Source organism: Rhineura floridana, chromosome 3 (genome assembly GCF_030035675.1).
Source record: "Rhineura floridana isolate rRhiFlo1 chromosome 3, rRhiFlo1.hap2, whole genome shotgun sequence".
Classification (NCBI taxonomy): Eukaryota; Metazoa; Chordata; class Lepidosauria; order Squamata; family Rhineuridae; genus Rhineura; species Rhineura floridana.
The window spans coordinates 107,362,831-107,382,263 of record NC_084482.1 but is presented as its reverse complement, the minus strand read 5'-3'; the positions used below and the strand labels follow the sequence as shown (position 1 = coordinate 107,382,263).

Here is a 19,433-nt window from a genome sequence, read left to right as displayed (position 1 = left end):
GAAATATGAAAAATAAAACAATGGCCCACAGACTGGAAGCGGCCAATATACATCCCAATGCCAAAGAAAGGGGATCCCAGGGAACGCAGTAATTATCAAACTATTGCCTTAATATCCCATGCAAATAAAGTAATGCTCAAGATTCTACAACAAAGGCTCTTACCATATATGGAGCAAGAAATGCCAGACGTCCAAGCTGGATTTAGAAAGGGATCATATTGTGAACATACGTTGGATAATGGAATAGACCAAGGAATTTCAGAAGAAAATCACCCTGTGCTTTATAGATTACAGCAAAGCCTTTGACTGTGTAGATCATGAAACACTACGGAATGCTTAAAAGAAATGGGGTGCCACAGCATCTGAGTGTCCTGATGTGCAACCTATACTCTGGGAAAGGGGCTACTGTAAGGACAGAATATGGAGAAACCAATTGATTCCCAATAGGAAAGGGTGTGAGACAGGGGTGTATTTTATCACCCTATTTGTTTAATCTATACACAGAGCATATCATATGGAAAGCGGGATTGGACCAAGATGAAGGTTTGAAAAATGGAGGGAGAAATATCAATAATTTAAGATATGCAGACGATACTATAACACTAGCAGAAACCAGTAATGATTTGAAACAAATGCTGATGAAAGTTAAAGAGGAAAGCACAAAAGCAGGACTACAGCTGAACGTCAAGAAGACTAAAGTAATGACAACAGAAGATTAACATAAAGTTAACGTAAAGTTAAAGTTGACAATAAGGACATTGAATTTGTCAAAGGTTATCAATACCTTGGCACAGTCATTAACCAAAATGGAGATAATTGTCAAGAAATTAGAAGAAGGCTAGGACTGAGGAGGGTAACTATGAGTGAACTAGAAATGCAAAGAAGTATCATTGAACACTAAAATCAGGATCATTTAGACCATGGTATTCCCAATCTCTATGTATGGATGTGAAAGTTGGACAGTGAAAAAAGGGGATAAGAGAAAAATCAATTCATTTGAAATGTGGTGTTGGAGGAGAGGTTTACAGATATCATGGACCATGAAAAAGACAAATTGGGTGTTAGAACAAATTAAACCAGAACTATCACTAGAAGCTAAAATGATGAAACTGAGGTTATCATACTTTGGACACATAATGAGAAGACATGATTCAGTAGAAAAGACAATGCTGGGAAAAACAGAAGGGAGTAGAAAAAGAAGACCAAACAAGAGATGGATTCCATAAAGGAAGCCATAGACCTGAACTTACAAGATTTGAACAGGGTGGTTTATAACAGATGCTATTGGAGGTCGCTGATTCATAGGGTCACCCTAAGTCAAAATAGACTTGAAGGCATACAACAACAGGATTCAGGGATAGGTGTGCATCAGAATTGTCCACTGAAAGGGGCATTTCAGAGGCTCAAACAGTAATGCTGGGCTGCTTGAAAGCTTCTCCTATCCCCTTTTGATGGCATGTTTAATCAGGGTTTTAAACTTGGATTAAACAAGCGATCAGGGGTATTGATGTAAAGATGAATGGTAGCCATATATAAATGCTCCTTCCCACCCACCCCCAAACTGAGAGCAGGGGGCTTCAATTCTGCAGGTGCTGCTTGTCATAAAAAGCAGCACTCTGCAGATCTTAAAAAGCAGCCCTGCAGCATTGAAGTCCCCCTAAGTCCCTGCATGCTGCATGCTGCGGGGTGTGTGTGTGTCTATGCATAGCCTTATTAAAAGCACTTTTGCAAAAGGCTTCTAGACATTCCCCACCCCAACCCCAACCCCTGTTTGAGCCTCTGAACACTAGAGGCTCAAACAGGAATGCTGGGCTGCTTGAACTGGGCAGGATTTAAGCCAGCGTTACCCAACCTTTTTCAACCCAACGCCACTTTGCAAAATCTTTTTGTGCCCAACGCCCCCCTCAGATTAACTATATGCCAATGCTTCCTATTCTTGTTGTTTCTTATTTCACAAATCCTAAAAACATAAGGAAAAACTAATTAAGTCCACACTTATGACATTGGCCGCTATTCAGCATTGGGAATCGCTGACCTAGAGACACCTGAACACATATAAGGCCTTTACCGGGAAGAAAAATCCACGCGGGGGCAAGGAAAGACCTGCTAACACAAGCAAAGCAAGCACCGTGTCTCTTCACTGCCACAAACAGAGCACAATGATACAGACAGAATTACAACAGCCTGGGCAAATAACGCCTTGTCAGTCAGACACAGTAACGACTTCTTAGACTTAGTGCTACCAAGCCTGGGAGGTAGGCAGAGGGAGGTGCGCGAGTTGCAAGATTTGCAAGCGTCTGCAGCGGCAAGAGCCTGCGTACCGCAAAAACTTCCTACTGCAAAGGTGCATGCCGCTCCTGCAGGGTCTTGCCATCTGCCTCAGACCCCGTCATATGTTGATGAGTTCACAGCTCTGTAGTTCTAGCCCCCAGCTTACATGTCTTGAGAAGGTGAGATGTTTTGAAAACAGCTGCAAAGCAGATAAATAAACATACTTCTCCTCACCCCAAGCCTCCAAAAGAACACAGCTTTCTCAGCTTTGAAATGCCTTCTTATCCTGGCTTCTCATTAAATCCTCATAGAAGGAGTGAGGGTATGAGGATACTTAAATTAGGGCAAATCAGAACGTAGGAGAGAAACCTACCTCAAAGCACAGGGCAAAATCAACACTGTAAGGTAATAATAGAACCCCCTCATTTTTTCCACCCTGCCCAAAGTAATCTGTAGGGTACTTACCAGACCAAGCCTATAGTCTCCCTTCTTTTGTCTCTGGGGATATAAGCAGATCATGGGGCCTTTCCCCTACAGCTCAAGACCTCCCGCAGGCAACCCTTGCCTCCATTCCCCCAAACATATCTATAGCCACCATCGATGTTACTGGCAAAATAACCCGCTTTACTCTTAAGTAGCATACATGTGACTTCAGTTACAGTTAAGTAAGCCTAGATTGGATTGGCTACATCCTCCTTATGTTTCAGTACTTTAGCTGTGGTAGGTTAGTGTGGGGCAAAGAATGATGCTCTGCTTCTGCCCTTCTTTCTACTCTATCTGTGGACGGCAAACTTAAATGCTTCAACTTCAGACTGCCAAATATCAACGCCCCCCTAATGAACCCAAACGCCCCCCTAAAGTTTGTAGTGACGCCAATGCCCCCCTGAAAGGCTGTAACGGCCCCCCAGGGGGGCGCTACCGCCCACGTTGGGAATCGCTGATTTAAGCCCCACTCATCTTCCAAAGAGCAGGGATTAAATCTGGTTGCCTTGGCTGCAGGAGCCTTTTATCCCAATGGGAAGAGGTGTGTGCAGCCAATGAAGGATTTAACCCTTTTCTCCCTGCCATCAGCTGATGTCACCAGTGTCATCAGCTCATGGGGTGGGCATGGCATGGGGAAAATGGCCTTGCAGTCCAAACTGGACCTCCTGGACTAATTTTAGCCTGCAGACCAGAGGTTCTGTACCCCTGCTCTACAGGATTAGCCTTTTTAGATATTATGAATGTAGAGGTTAAGAGGGAAATATCTATAGACACCTATGTAAAAGTTCTTCAGTTAATTTAAAACAGGATTGCAGCATTTATCTCTACGGTTAAAGTTTGCCCCAAGAAGTATAAAAAGACAATATTGTCAGTATATTTAGTAACTTGAGCAGCAATACCTTTATCCATGCAAAGAATACATTCACCGAAATCATATTATTGTAACGGGTCTGCCAGAATGCAAGGAAATAAAAGTCTGGATAAGCATTTGAATTGGAGAGCAGATCTTCCATCAACCTGGATACTTCAATAGTTCGGTAAACATTGAAGGCAATAGCAAAAACAGACAACTGGGCAGAAAAAAAGAAAAGGGTTGTGAGGCTACAATTTAGATTTATCTGAAATATTCTTCACACCTTAATGAAGTTGTTTAATAAAGGACTATGGGAGGCAAATCATGTCTGCCTGCACGTCATGTATATATTGAAATGTATGTGAGAAGGGGATATATATAGAAAGCCTTTTTATTTTATGAAACGCCATAACTCATGCTGTTCTTCAGCATGATGGTATAAGACTGGATCATTGCGGTGCTTCAATTTAGGCAGTGATCTTCCCCACAAAAGGAAGATGACATCTGCCATATAATTCCATCTTTAATCCTAAATGGGCAGAAGCACACTGCAAGGAGGGAATTGGAAGCTTTCCCTTCATTTTTCAATTAGCCATTTTAGCATTATGTGTGAACTCTCAGCAATGATTGATCTTAGCCATGGTTTATCAGATAAAACCACCTTAATAAGCCAAGGTCTGAAGCTGGTTTCTTTCAGTAAAACAGTTAAATTACAGTTTTGGATATAACACTAAACTGTAGTTAGCTTGTAACAGAAGGAGAGGGAAACAGAGGTTGCTGGACTCAACAGACATACGGGACCACACTGAATGTAATCAATTTAAACTGTGTTTATACCATACATTTAAAACACACCACTACCATGCCCCCCGCAAAAATCTAGGCACTGTTTACTCCTCACAGAACTACAATTCCCAACACTCTTAACTACAGTTCCTAGGATGGGGGGGCGGGGAATGTGCTTTAAATGAATGGTGTGTATGCAGCCAATGTATTCAGGCTCTTATGTAATCATGCAATAATAAAACACTAAGCATTTTCAAGCACTTTAAGGAAAGCAGAAATACAAAATGATTCTGATAACCAGTATGCCCACTGTAAATCACATACAAGCCATATGAGGGATGTAACATTTAAAATCCTTCTCTGATTCTAACATAAGACACCATCATTACCTTGCCCAATGAACATCTGTCCCTCTACCTAATATTTCCTCTTTTCTCTTTTGGCATAATAGAAAGCAATAGCTTCCTGTCCCTCACCCCAAATATGGTTTCTCTATTTATTCCCTTTTTGTAAATTCTGAGCCTTACCAGGAGGAGTAACACATCCAGCCAGTTCCAGGCATCTTTAAAATAGTCTTTTTTTTGTTTCTTCAGTTTTATAATTTCTTGGAAGATGAAAGTGAAGATGAAGAGGCAAAAAATGATTTCACAAGAGGCCAGGAAATAATCGTAATAAGTGACATATCTGAGAAGTTTTACAGAGTGGAACTGCCAGGAGGGGATTGTGCCACCTGTTGCAGGAAATTCCATAACCAGCCTGTGAAATGAAAGTAAATAAGGATTCTGTCCAGTAACACATACAGACTGTTCCAAAACCATAAAGTTTACCTGCTGAAATTTCAAAGACACCTGCACCATTACCTCTACATCAGGAGTGGCTAACTACCAGCCTGTGGGTTTCATGTGATCCCCCCAGTAAAGTTTCTGGCCCAAGGACCCACTCATTTGTAGCAGGAGGTGGGAAAAAGAAAAAAAATAAAGTAGACATGGCACTGTAGTGGGCTGAGAAATTTAAATCCCTTAGCCCAGTCCAGTGCTGGTGGGGATGCAAATCACACCCTCCCTGGTCATCAATCAAACATTTGGAGGGTGTGTTTGTGTGCGTAAATGCATCCTGTGTTTGTGAGTGTATATAAGAGTGTGGGGCACCTGCACAGACTTTTGGTCACATCCACTGCTAGTATGTACCCAGAGACTTGACCAAGACAAATGTGGCCCTTGAGCCAAGGAAGGCTAGTCACCCCTGCTCTAAATATTATGATGGTTTTGTTTCTTTACAGGTTTTGAACATGATTTGGTTTTCTGGATCCAAGAAGAGCTGCCACTCTATAGCATTCAGTTAAGATTTCAAATTCTGACATCAGTGGTATTTTTAGGAAGATGAAATCAGATGCAGTCCATGCAGGAGCAGTACCCTAAATTCAATGCCTTATAAAACAAGACAGAAACCAAGGGATAGAAGAATTTGTATGCTAAACCTGCAGCAACCAGAAGGAGTGGAGGGAAAAGGGATTTGATTTGTGCCAAGGATATACCACAATTTGAAGTGGCCAATGGAGGAAGAGTTTCATCCGTTCAGCAACAGGGTAGATGATCTCATTATACTACCCTGACTGCTGCACAGGCACAGCACTGGTGTTGTGCAAACCCCTGGTCTTGGCTTGCCCCCTCCTCAACTGCTGCTTGGCCGTGGCAGCCACAAATGCACAGGACCTAACCTCTCACCCTCTCCTTAGCCATCCTACACTGGTGGCAGGAGCACATATTTTCATGTAGACCACAGCTGGATATAATGACAATAATAGCCTTTTAAATCCCCATCTCTGCTTGTGTAATCAAGGGGAGGTGACAGACTGTTAGTCACTTACATTTTTTAAATATTTTAAAGAGAGCAATACATGAATCTGTTACTGGCTTGAAAAGGGACATGTGCCTTAATACAGAAATTCATTGTCACAGCTAAAAATCAATGTGGAAGAAGCCACTCCACCTACTCTGCTTCCAATGCAGGACCAGGCTGGACCATGCCTCCATGATTTACTTACAACTCTCCATGTTTTGAAAACTTGCAGATTAATTACCTGAGACTGCGGGGGGGGGGGGGCTTAGTAAATTTCTAGCTCACTTCCAGACAAAATTCAGTCTGCTAGGCCCTTCCCCTCTCCCGTGGCAAGCATGGGCATGAGTGATCTGGCATGCTGGTAGGACAAATCCTTGGGCTATGCAGAATATCCAGTTAACTCCAGGTTCCAAAATGGGTACGCAGGTTATATTTCAGACCCCCGTCTAAAAGCAAAACGTGCCTAAAAACGGAACTCCGTCAATAAAATGGCACCCGATGCCCAAAAAATGCCATAAAAGCAGAACAAGCACCTATGAGTGGAGCCTTACTGTAATTGAAAACTGCCATATTAGTGGAATGCTGAAAAGTGGACCGCTGAAAAGTGGGGTCCTACTGTGTAAGATAAGGCTTCCCTTGTCCCATCTGAAAAGGAAAGGGGCAAGAGAAGCTGACAACATTGTGAATCATTGCCTGAAAGTACATGGAGAGCCTTGAAGTGGCATTCCCAAAGGAACAGCCCTAGCTTCACCACTGCTCAGCAGTGAAGAGCAGGAAGTGAGGAGATCACTGCGAGGGAAGCTGTCCGTGTGCATGCTGTGATGGATGTGCATGTGTGCTGTGGTGTGTGTGTCCATACAATGTGCTTTATGCATGGTGTATATGTATGCAAGAGTGTGGGGTGGCACTGGCATGCAGCACTGGAGTGGTTTTCAACAATGCAGTGTGATCCACTGGCCACAGAAAAGGTTAACTGACACTGACACAAATCACGGCTTTGTGTGCATGACCAAATTGTATCCACTTTGCTGTTCCCAACTCCTTGATGCTCACAAAGCGAAGAAACAAACAACAATCCTTGGCTTAGTGTTATGTCTGAAAAAGGGACAATGTTTTGTTGTGATTCAACAAACCAGGTTCACTAAGCCGAGCACAAATTTTGGCCTTAGATCATGCTTTGTTGAGAGTGAAACAAACCACAATCCCTGGTTCAGATGTAATGCAAAACCAAGGATCATAATTTCTTTCCTCCTGGTGCAAGTCAGGATGAGTGATGTGAGACCAATCTACTTGTGTACTTGTTGGTTTATGATTTACAGTAACATGCACAATATGGGCTTTGCTGTCTTTGAGCTTTTTACTATTATTTTAAAAACTGGGAAGTATGTATGATCAGATACCGAGCAATCAGGTTTTGTTGTAGGGGGATGATTAATTTACTGCTTTTTTGTTTTAATGTTTTATTGGATTATTTTATTGTATTTGTATTGTTTTATTGGAATGTGATTTGCTTTGACGAAGATCTTCTGAGTGATGAAGGGTGGAATATAAATTTTATAAAGAAATAAAAGTATAAAAGATTTTCCAGTGAAAGGCAAACCCAGAATACAAAAATCAACAGGACAGTACAAGAAAAGAAGTTGTACTGACATAGAAAAAAGATGCATCTGAACTTTAAATATACTTGAAATTTGATTGATAAAGGATACTGTGGGCAGTCAGGGGAGGACAGCCCAGGACAGAAGACTCAGAAAGACTGTCAGGAAGAATGAGGTCCTGAGGATGGGGCCAATGATCAGGAGGGCTGTGTGCCACTGAATGGGAAGGAGAGTGTGAGCAGACAAAAGTGGGAAGTGGGAGTAAGACAGAGAGGAGTGGAGTTTGGAAAAGTGGGGTTAATGACTGGGCACAAGTCACTCAGTGCATGGAGGTACAAGCCCAAGTCTGATATAGGAAGGACAGCGAAGAGGGAACTGGATCCCATGGGAGAGGAAGAAGGAAGGCACAGAGATGGATGACACAGCATCTCCAGTGTCAGAAGCATTTGTAACTTTTAGTGAGGAATGGCATCTACAGGGAAGTGGGTTGAAGTAACCACAGTGCCCCAGCAGCGTCACTAGCGGGAGTGCGGGGGGGTGCGGACCTCCGGTGCGCGCCCTTCCAGGGGCATGGACAAGGTGGCTGGGCTTGTGTGCGCGCGCAACTGCGTGCACACTCGAGGCCAGGCACCCCGTCCATGCCCCTGGGAGGGCGCGTGCCGGAGGGGCACCCAGCTGGAGAAGGTCTGGGAACGCCGGTGCGCCTCCCTTGCCCCGCCGATGCTGCTCCCGGTCTCGCCCACCCGCCCGCCTCCGAGGAGGAGTTGGAGCAGCCTTGCCGGGCGGCATGGGGCGGGGCGGCTCTGGGTGTCACCCCCCTCATGGTGACACCCGGGTGCGGGCCGCACCCTCCGCACCCCGGTTGTGACGCCCCTGCAGTGCCCAACTATACCTCCAAAGATTGTCGCTGCTTGGAAGTTTTGTAAGGCTGTGACCTTTCAATGGAGTCTTATATGGAGTTTCCCCCAAGCCAGCCCCAACAGGACTGGTATTCCAATTAATTTTCCTTGAAAATTTAATGTTAAGAATAGAAGAACTCACCTGACTACACAGAAGAGGTTTACATTGGCATTATACATTGAAAAGTCAATGAAGACAGCCCTCGTTCCTCTAGTGATCCAGCTACTGTCCCTGAGAAAGGCAAGTTTCTCTGCACTTTCTGTCTTTGACTTGGGCAAGGTGAACATAAATCCTCCACTACTGTACAGACCAATAAGGCCCCAATGCCATGGAGATAGTGTTTTAGAAGTAGAATAATGCCACCTGTTGGAAACAAGGGAAATGAGGCACTTCAGTTTACAGACAGCATTTTCCCCCATTTGAATTATTTATTGTGGCAAATGATGGGGATGGGGAAAAGGGGAGAAATAACTTTCTGTTGAACCCTCAGTGCACAGGCACTATACCATGTAAGGAAATATCATATCAGTTGTCTAATAAATGTATAACCTATCTATTTATATGCAGATGACAGCCTAAGACAATGCCAAAACAATTTTGCAAATAATGTTAACCAACAGAATTTAGCAAATTTAAAAACGTAAAGCAAATATCCATCATTTAGGAGAATTTAAAATAACTCTTTAGGCAGTGGAAAACAATGTTTACCAGTACTGGAATAAAACAGTAGCTGAAACCGTGGTTCATATCTGTTCCCATCATGGTAACCATAATTTCCTGATTTACATGTAATAGGAAATCATGATAAATTAAACCTGGAAGTCTTCAATCATGGCAAATTGAAAAGCAAGGGAGTTGTGCAGACCCAAATTTTCTGTATATGCGATTGGCACATTAGCTTCCACCCATTCCCATTTTTTCAGTCATAATAATCCATTCATTGCTATTCCGCCAGTTCCCATCCACACTAATGAGTGGAGCTTGATGGAATGAATCCATTTTCTTTTGGTCTTCCACCCGTCATTGTCTACTGCCCATTTCCATTCTGGGCATTCATGCAGCTATTCTGTTCCTGTGTATCTTTTTCTTTTAAAAACAACAAAAACTCCATGAATATTCCCAGCTTCTTTCACAGCGGGCAAATGGGAGGGTTGTAGGGGTTTAGTGGGGAGGCAGTGATACTGTCGCACACACAGATTCATTTCTATCGCAATCTACTGTGGCAGCATTCAGTTAGGTATCATGCATTCCATTGCTTTTAATTTAATATTCTCCAAGCCAGACGCATTTAAAACTCTAAAATTTATACCCTAAAATGAAAAAAAAAAAGATGCTTAAGGGATCTGGGAGGGAACATAAAATTATAGGCCACTTAGCTCAACATTTATTCCAAGAAAACGTGTAGGAAGTATAGCACCAGACCATCCTTTGTTCCAAGCAGGCTGGCCCCCACTTGATCCCAGCAACTCCGTGAGTTTGCCACAGCCATATCATTCTTTGGGCTGGCTAGCAGGTCTCCGTGAGAACCACACACCTGATAGTGGCCATGGGGCCCCGTAACCATCTCATTCAAGCTCTTTACTCATGTGGCAAACAGCTGGCTAAGGGACTTGGGCTGCAATCCAATACATGTCTTCTCAGAAGTAAGGACCATTGGATTCAATGGCACTTACTCCCAGGTAAGTGAGTATTTGATTGCAGCCTTAGTCAGTGGAGTTTCTGATAAGCCAATTTTTATTTTTAAAACAGAGGTCTTGGGCAAAGCAGTATTGCTTTGCACAAGACCTTATTAAAAATAAATCCAGAGCCCAAAATGCGTACGGCAAACCTGCCTTCTGCACGCAGAAATCAGTGGAAATAGGCAAGGTTGCATTGCCACCAGAACCAAAATGAGTAGGTAGTACTTAGATGAGGAGCAAACAGAAGTAGGGAATGTGGTAATGTAGGGAAAGCAACAAAATGTCACCCAACACATGGCCAACTGCCTGCCAAAAATATGTGCAGGTGTATATTGGTTTATTTTTACTTCAGAGTTCCCACAGTAGTGAAAAAACTGGATTAAATGAGGAGAAAGCATGGTCTGATATTTGGTTATGATATTGTGTAAACAATAAAAAAAGTGCATGAGTAGCATGTGGCACCATTTTCACAATAAATTTCCTTTTGGAAGCAAGCAAGAAGGGAAGAGACAGCACAGGCACAAGACTTGTACCTATCTTGTCCAAACCAGGGTATTATGTGGTTCACTATTATACAGAACAAACTGATGCAGGTGCAAATCAGCAGGATGGCACTACTTGAGCTCATATGTTGCTTTACAGTACAAATGCATTATTAATAGGATTTTCCCAGTGCTTTCTAAGCCAAATCCTACTGCTAATCTTATTTTGCTAAAATACGTGAGATACAGTGAGAACAGCAAGGAAAATTAAATGTCGATATACTTACTCAGAGTCATTCTTAAGACCAAAGCTTTCTTTATCCTCATGTACAAAGAGATATTTACCATAGCACACTTTCATAAATGACCGGAAAGAGGGATAGATAGAACATGTGTTGTTACGAATTTTCAGCTGCCGAATTCGAGGTACTCCTAACAGTAAATTCTCATAGTAGATATGGCTGCTGTTTCTGTGAGTGGATGTGGAATTATCATTATACCATGTGTCCCAATAAAGGCCATCCAGAAGTGGTCCTTCTACAAACTACATTACATGAAATAAGGAGAGATTAAAGTTTTAATAGAACAAGCTCATCCTTTGAAACATTTACCTGGAATCAAAAATGGTTTGAAATTCCATAGTTAGAAACCTAGCAGATACAATGGCCTTGTAAAATGTTTATTTACCTTTTTTTGATAGTTTGGATTTCACTTGGCAGAGTAAGAGGTATAGGCTCATTATCCCCATTATCGTAAATCACAGTTGATGGTTTACTGTGAATGCGCCAGTCTGGGCTGTTTTGCTCATCCTTGCTAGACCACAGAAGAAATAAACTGAGATCCCTGGCTCAGTGTTGTCTGAATCAGGGATCAAGGTTTGTTTTGTTCAAACAAACCATGATCAAAAAGGAGGGCCAGCCCTACCTTTAGGCCAGTGGTTCCCAACCTTTATGAGTGCAGGACCCCTTTTGAAACCTCAAAAATGTTTGCAACCTCTACATGCTAATTGTTGTAATTTAGTCTGTTAATTGAAAAAATACATTATGAATCCTTAAATAATGTCACTTTTTATTCATCACAAAAACAAATATGATAGTGATGATATTTATTACCTGCCATTCACTAGAAGGTCCCAGAACAGGTTATAGCAATATAAACAACAATTTTTGAAGGAAATGAAAGGAAGGAGATAAAATAAACCACCCAGTGCAGTGTTTGGTTGATGCCAGGGCATTTGGACTCTGGTTTTAAGTGTTCCACCTATATACAACGATGCCTCCTCTTCAACACTCAGCTCAGGAAGCTCCATATGACAATAATAATAATACTATATCTAACAGACAGAATGTCAACAGGTGAAGCTTCCCTCATAATTGTATTACTATGCAAGACAATTTTTGATTTAATTTCTGTCTGCCACACAGCTGTTAAAACCGGGGACTCTCTGGGAGGAATGACGGGATATAAATGTAATAAATAAATAAATAATAAAGGCATAAAAGCCCTGCTCTCCCCTAATGCCAACCCTAAACCATGTAAAGAACTCAAGTCAAAACAACAAAATTTGGGCAAGCTAACGTATTTCAAAATATTTTCAAATATAGTGAACATATACAACTGTATAAAAACACATGCAAAGCCTTGATAAACAACAAAATACACTGAGTGTGTGCAACTTCACATTTTTAAGACTTACTTTACCCATCACTTTTTGCTCACTTGCTGTCTTGGGTCAGCCACTAACTCTCAGCCTAACCTACGCCATACGGATGTTGCTCCATTGAATTCTATAGGACTTATTTCTGAGTAGACCTGGTTAGGACTGCAGCCTAAGTCCTTGTATTATAGACATAATTTTTTACTTCCTTTAACCAGTGAAGCCTCATGTCCCCTCCCCAAAAAGTACTACAGCTTCAGCGCTTCAGCAGAATCTTAGTCTGGTCTGATTACTGCAATTTGATTTACTTGGGAGTAAGCTCCATTAAATATTAAGAGACTTACTTCTGAGTAGACATGTATACATTGATTGTACTATAAGTTAACTATACACTGAATTTTTAATGAGTGCCCAGGTATGAATTCATGGAGGGACGCTCTGCAACTCCACCCCATTACTTTTTTGGCAGGCAGACCCCTCCGGGAATCCCTCTGTCTCTACAGCCATAACCAAACAGCTCGATCAATCTGCCCTCCCTGCTGCTGACAAAAGGCAGGGGAGAAGCACTGGAGTTTAAGTAAACCCAGCTGGCCCCTTCTCTTGATGTAGGTGCTTGAGTGCAGCTCTCTGTGTGGCAGAAACTGACTGTGCCAACTGGAAGGAAGGAAGGGGCGGTGGAAGCGGCTGCTTGCAAGTTGGTAGTGCACAGACCAGCCATTAATTAATTTTTTTTAAAAATAAATAATTATTCTCTTGGCTCTTCGCACCCCCCCTGGGATGACTTCGTGACCCCCCTGGGGGGTTCCTACCCCTAGACTGGGAACTACTGCTTTAGGGAAAATGAGGGAATCACCACAGGCAGTAAATAGTGGAGGCAGCAATGGCAGCTTCTCCAGCCATTCCTCCTGAGCTTCCTGGCTATTCCCCTCTACCACACACCCTGTCATTCATCCCCTAAACTAAACTGCTGCCCTCAGGTACAGTGGAGGATGCTGCCCCATTGCCAGTATTGAAGTAAGATCCAACTGCCAGTTCAGTCAGCATCTGTACATAGAATGGGAGGGGGCACTTGTCATTTGCCTTAGGTGGCAAAATGTATTATTATTTTTATTATTATTATTATTATTAGAATTAATTAGATTTATTAGAATTAGACTTTGTGTCTCGTTCTTCTTCCTGAAAGAGCCCAGGGTGGCACACACATCAACAAAACAATTTAACAGCAACAAAAGGAAAAACATTCTAAAAATGATTACAGTTAAAAATATCCTAAAAACAGTTATAGTTAAAAGCATACTTTCATCCAGGAACAGTCTCCTTCAGCTATCAAATGCCTAGGTAAACAGGAATGTTTTCAAATTCCTCCTGAAAGTCAATAGTGATGAAGACAGATGTACTTCACTGGGGAAGGCATTCGACAAATGGGGAGCCACCACTTAAAATGCCCTGTCACAGTCAGCAGCAACTGGGTAGCACAGTGGCGGCAGCACCAACAAGGCCTTGCATGCTAATAATAGTGTCCAAGGTGGCTGATACTGGGAAAGTCACTCTTTTAGATACTTGAGTCACAAGCCATTTAGGGCTTTATATGCTAATATTAATGGCTCAAGGGAACTGTTCCTGGCAACCCAAAGATCACTGATGAAAGAATGTTTTTAACTGTGTTTTAGAATACTTATAACTGCGTTGAGGAATATTTTTAATTGTAATTATGTTTTGGAATGTTTTAAACTGTTTTTAGTATTCTTTTCTTTTTCTTCTTCAATTGTTTTGTTTTTGCTTTCCACCCTGGGCTCCTTCAGGAGGAAGGGTAGGATATAAATTCTATTATTATTATTATTAGTAGTAGTAGTAGTAGTAGCAGCAGCAGCAGCAGCAGCAGCAATAACAACAACAACAATAATAAAATTGCCTGAGGAAACAAAAAGTGGCCAAAGTCTACACGGTTGTAGAACAGCAATTTTTTAAAAGTATGCCTTCTCCCTTGTTTCTATCCCACTTCAGTTACCATTATCCACAAGTTATGCTTTTCCACTTAAAAAAAACAAAAATTGTTACCTGCCAAAAGTCAGCAATGCTTCCCATAGTCTTGAAGACAGTAGTATCTTGTTCAGATACAGGAGTTTCCAGAAAAAGATGCGCCATAACTTTGTTGAGATAATACATATCTGTGCTCACCATTCCAAATGTTACTAAAAAGAAAGAAACCAGGATGAAATCCTATGCAATAAAAAGAAATTGAAAGATTGTTCAAATTAGCAAATACCACATCTGTCATAAAAATTCTGGAGTCTTATTAATAGGCCAAATAGAACAAAAAGGCAATTATCACCCCACCAATGTAGAAAATATGCAGCTCTTGAAGCGGTGTGTTATACAGAACCCTCATTTACACAACCACATGTCACCACCAGCCATAATGGATAAAGGAGTGATTTTGCATGTGTGAAAGTTAGGGCAAAATTATATTGTATGCTTTGAATGAACACTTGGGAATCATACCCCACTTTAGTTAATGTGCATTCACAAGTTATGCTTTTCCAGCTTTAAATCACAATATCCTCTCCAGCTTGGGTGGGAGAAGTTCTCTCTCACTACTCTGTACGCTGACTCATACTACCCTACAACTAGATTTGGAAGCAATCCCGTCATGACTCAGCTGGTACAATTTGATAGCATGTAACTAACCTTGCTCACCATCTAACCACCACACTACAAATGCCTCAACACAGCTAGTTTAAGGCAGCTGTTATGTTTCTGCAATTGTTGGGAGAATATTTGCCTATTGTTCAGGGAGCTCATCAAGAAAATGCAAATATATACGTTTAGAGTAAAGTATGGATGGCGTTTTAATGTCAGAGGTGGGGAAACTGTGTCCTGATATCAAATGTCTAGAAAACACTGCTCTAGCCACTGCTCACATACTATAACCACTCTTTTATAGTTAGAACAGGTAGTGAATAGCAAACAGAACTAGTAAATAGAACAAGTAGAATAGAATTTCATCACATTCAAAATCTCATTAACAAACACCTTCCTGATTAATGTCAAGGTTTCATCAAGGAAGTACTTGAAAAACAATAGCGAATAACACCAGTGGGTGGTTTATATCATATATCGGGGTGGGGAACCTTTTTCAGCAGGAGGGCCACATTCCTTCATGGGCAATCTTTCAGGGAGCAAATATCAGTGGTAGGCAGATCTGGAGGCAAAAATGGGTGGAGCAACAGATGTGGTGTTGTACAATAGGCTATATTTCAGTTATGCTAAAGATTAGAGATTTCTACATACAACCTACACACACATATCTTCATCATCCTTTTAGGCAAGCAAGAGACATTATCACAGTGAAAGGACACAGTTTTGAAGGAGCGTGTGAAGGAGGGACAGTGAGGATTGTACGCTGGGGAGAGTTGAAAGGGATGGATAGAGAGGCCTTGAGGGACACATTAGGCCCCAAAGCCTGAGGTTCTGTGCCCCATCCTACATTTATCATAGTTTGCAGACAAGGTTTTCTCTATGCAGCTTGAAAAATAAGTTATTAATTCTTTATATCTCTTGAAATAATGTTTGCTGGAGGGAAAAATCAATGTTTGCATGTAAACAATTCCCTTTTTGTTCATGGACTTACATATACATAGATCTGTTAGGAAAATTATGTAGATCAATAGCTCTTGAAGGGTAGTTTTCATTTCTAGTTCTCTGCTATGAGTCAGTCGAGGTTTCACACTACCTATAAAATGTGAGGTTTTCAGAAAGAACACAAAGAAAATGTGAAAAACAAATTAAAATATTGTGATATGAATGATTTATTTATTTATTATTTATTTAATTTATTAGTCACTTTTCTTCACAAAAGTGAACCCAAAGTGACTTACAATCAAACTAACTGGATAAATTCCTATAAGACTTAATTTCTACTTGGAAGGAGGTGGAAAAGCTACCTCAACTGGAAGTTCAGGACAATATTATTTTTTAAGCCAGTGCTAGTCAGAAACAAAACAATGAGAAATGTACATTGATAATTTTGGTGTTGCAGAAATTCTCTGGTAAAGAAAAGAACACAGAACATGAATATATGTCTGGTACAATTACAGAGCTGAAGTGATGCTAAACAAACGCACTGCCTCTTTTTTGTTTTGTTTTTTAATAGGGATTTATATAAACATTTTTATAAAGCACACTTTGTTTACAATCTTTCTTTATAACGGTTATAAATTTTTAATAACTCAAAATGCATTCCATATAAAGAAATGGCAAGTTATGTAGCTATCAAGATTTTACATGTAGTTTTCTTATTTTTTTTGTACAATTGCATAGATGTGTAAAACCTGCCATTGTTAACAAAACAATAACAGACTTAAGAAACTACTGAAATCTACAGTATAGTACCACTACCTTTCACAAAAATATAGATTTGTTTTCATGTAAATTCTTACAGTCCAATCCTGTTGTCATATGGATATTATAAAAACCATGCGAGTAAACACATCTTGCTATTCTAACACATTGTTGTCTGTCATCATGGTCACTAAGGTTTCCATTGCTTGCCCCAAGTCATCTGCCATGTGGAAGAGGCTGCCTTACATTGTGGCCTCTCTCACTGGCTTTCCAGGGGCATTTCTTCCTCTTGTACTTGGGAAAGAATTGTTGAGCTGCTCCATGACCTCTTCTAACCCTGTGCTTGTGTCCTGGGGAGGACTGAGCAGATCATCCTCACCCATAGTTTCTGAATGATCAAACCTAAGCAAGCAAAAGTAACCTTCTATGTTGCAAGAAAAACAAATTCTCAATTATCTGTGGATCACAGAAAAAGACAAATGTAAATCCAAATGTATCAACTAGTTTCTGACTGCACAGAATGCAACTAAGGCTGCAAACCTAAACTTATTTATCTGGGAGTAAGTAAGCCTCACTGAATTCAACAGAATTTACTTCAAGTTTTGAGTAGACATCGTTAGGATTGTGCTGGAAGCTAGAAGCCATTGCATTTTACAGAATTCACCACCACAAGATGTAATGAAGACATTTAAATAGTTAAAAAAAGAGAGATAGTTCATGGAGGAGAGCCATGGTAGCTAGATGGGCGAAGCCTCCAGTTCAGTGGCAGTCTGTGAACACCAGGTGCCACTAAGGGAGGGCTACTGCTAGCATGTCATGCTTGTGAGTTCCAGTAGGTGCTGTCTGGAGCAACCCAACAAGTCTCTTCTTGTTTTATGTTCTCATACAAAAGGTATGAACTTGATTATATATAGATGTAGTGTATGTAGACAGATCAATGATTTGTGGGTTTTTGCGTTTTTTATTCCCACCCCTTATTCCTTTAGATTGCTAGATGGAAATGACATTGCCTTTGTTGAAGGCTTGTGGGCAGTGGGTAACGTAAAAGACTTTGGATTTATTTATTTATTTTAAAACAAACAAATAAATAAATAAATAAAGGCTTGTGAACAGTGGGTAACGTACAAGATTTTGGATTGCCAACAGCAGAACTTCCCATAGAACATATATGTACTCTAAAGATTCTTCTGGTTAGAAACCTGAAAGTGAGGGTTACTGTACGTATTTAATTAACTACTGTCCCTTCTATCGAGATCTTCGTGACACTTTCATTTATTTCCCCATGTACAAAATGTGTAGAGGCTTCGAGACACCAGTTGTCTACCAACCTCTGGAGGATCGAGAACCAGGGGTCACTAACATGGTGGCTAAATTTTGTGTAGCCGCCATTGCCAGCAGGGAAAAGTTGGTCTAAAGTTTTTTAAAGATTTTATCATTTTTATTAGTTTTGGGTGATTGCCTTTTGTAATTATGTATTATATGAGTACGCTGTTCACTTGTACTGGCTGGTCTTCGACCGAAATAAACTTATTTACATTTACGTACGTATTTAACAGCAGCACATTTACATGGGAAGCCATAGTCAGCACCAGATACTTGGTGCTGGAAACTATACATTAAAAACACACCTTGTCACCCACTCCTACAGCAAAGGGATTGGAAATATGGTGGCAGCGTGGTGTCAAAGTGATAGCTACGTTTTGAACAGCACCAGCATTTCTGTTTATTTGACTTCAAATTCTCTTTGAAGATATGCGCACCCTGGCAGGCGACTCCCCGTCCTCCCTTTCTTCGAGCCATCCTAAATTATAACTCGGTGTAGAACGGGAATGAATGGGAATGGCAGTGCCCTGAAATAAACTGCTGGGCGGGGTGCCCATACTACAGGCGATGTGTGTTGAACGGGAAGTTGGGCCTAAGCTGTTGCCAAGCCACGGGACAGGGCTAGGCCATGCCGCCAAAAAGGCGGCCGGCCGAGGCCTGCCCTAGACCCCGCTGCGCCAGGTGTTAGCTCCATCCCGCAGACATACACACCAAGACTGCTTCGCCGCTCTAATATTGACGAATCCTGGTTGGCCTTAGTACTCGACACGGCCATGGCTGTGTTCGGAAGAGAAACGAACTTTGCAGCTTCTTCCTGTGGCGCCCCGCCCGCGCCACTTCCCCCTCTCTGGGTTCGAAATAACGAACACGCCGCTGCCTTGGTGAAGGGCGGGGTCCAGCTGCTCCACGGGACACACCTTCGGTTCACCCGGCTAGGGTGTCCCGGCGGCGGGAAAGCCAGCAACGCCAAATCGAAATTCCTCCCCACAAAGAGGAATCGCCGCGTCAGGACACGAATCTGAACTGTAACCCCTAACTCCAGTGAGACAATAAGGCTGCAAAGTATACCGGAGAGTAGGCCTCACTGAAATCGGTGGAGCTTACTTCTGAGTAGATGCGCGTAAGATTGCGGTGCGAATATCCCAGCTGATAAAAGATGGGGGGGTAGGATAGCCCACCAAGTGCGCAGAAGTTGCGTATAAAGAGTTGTGTGGAAGTGGG

At 41.7% G+C, this 19,433-nt stretch overlaps 1 protein-coding gene across 3 annotated transcripts in view; it reads right to left on the bottom strand.

Moving 5' to 3' along the window:
- The window catches only part of PKD2L2 (polycystin 2 like 2, transient receptor potential cation channel), a 65,487-nt gene extending 46,054 nt beyond the window's left edge, over positions 1-19,433 (bottom strand). For 2 of the 3 annotated variants that reach the window (XM_061617236.1, XM_061617235.1), the window contains exons 1-7: positions 18,924-19,433; positions 16,180-16,281; positions 14,607-14,740; positions 11,179-11,435; positions 8,872-9,093; positions 4,921-5,149; positions 3,654-3,824 (exon numbers count right to left, since the gene is read on the bottom strand). In XM_061617236.1, coding sequence (XP_061473220.1) covers positions 3,654-3,824; positions 4,921-5,149; positions 8,872-9,093; positions 11,179-11,435; positions 14,607-14,740; positions 16,180-16,281; positions 18,924-18,987 — 1,179 coding nt within the window. In that variant the 5' untranslated portion in view covers positions 18,988-19,433. Of the gene's footprint in view, positions 1-3,653; positions 3,825-4,920; positions 5,150-8,871; positions 9,094-11,178; positions 11,436-14,606; positions 14,769-16,179; positions 16,282-18,923 lie in introns of those variants that run through there. The other variant, XM_061617237.1, reaches the window with a different exon arrangement.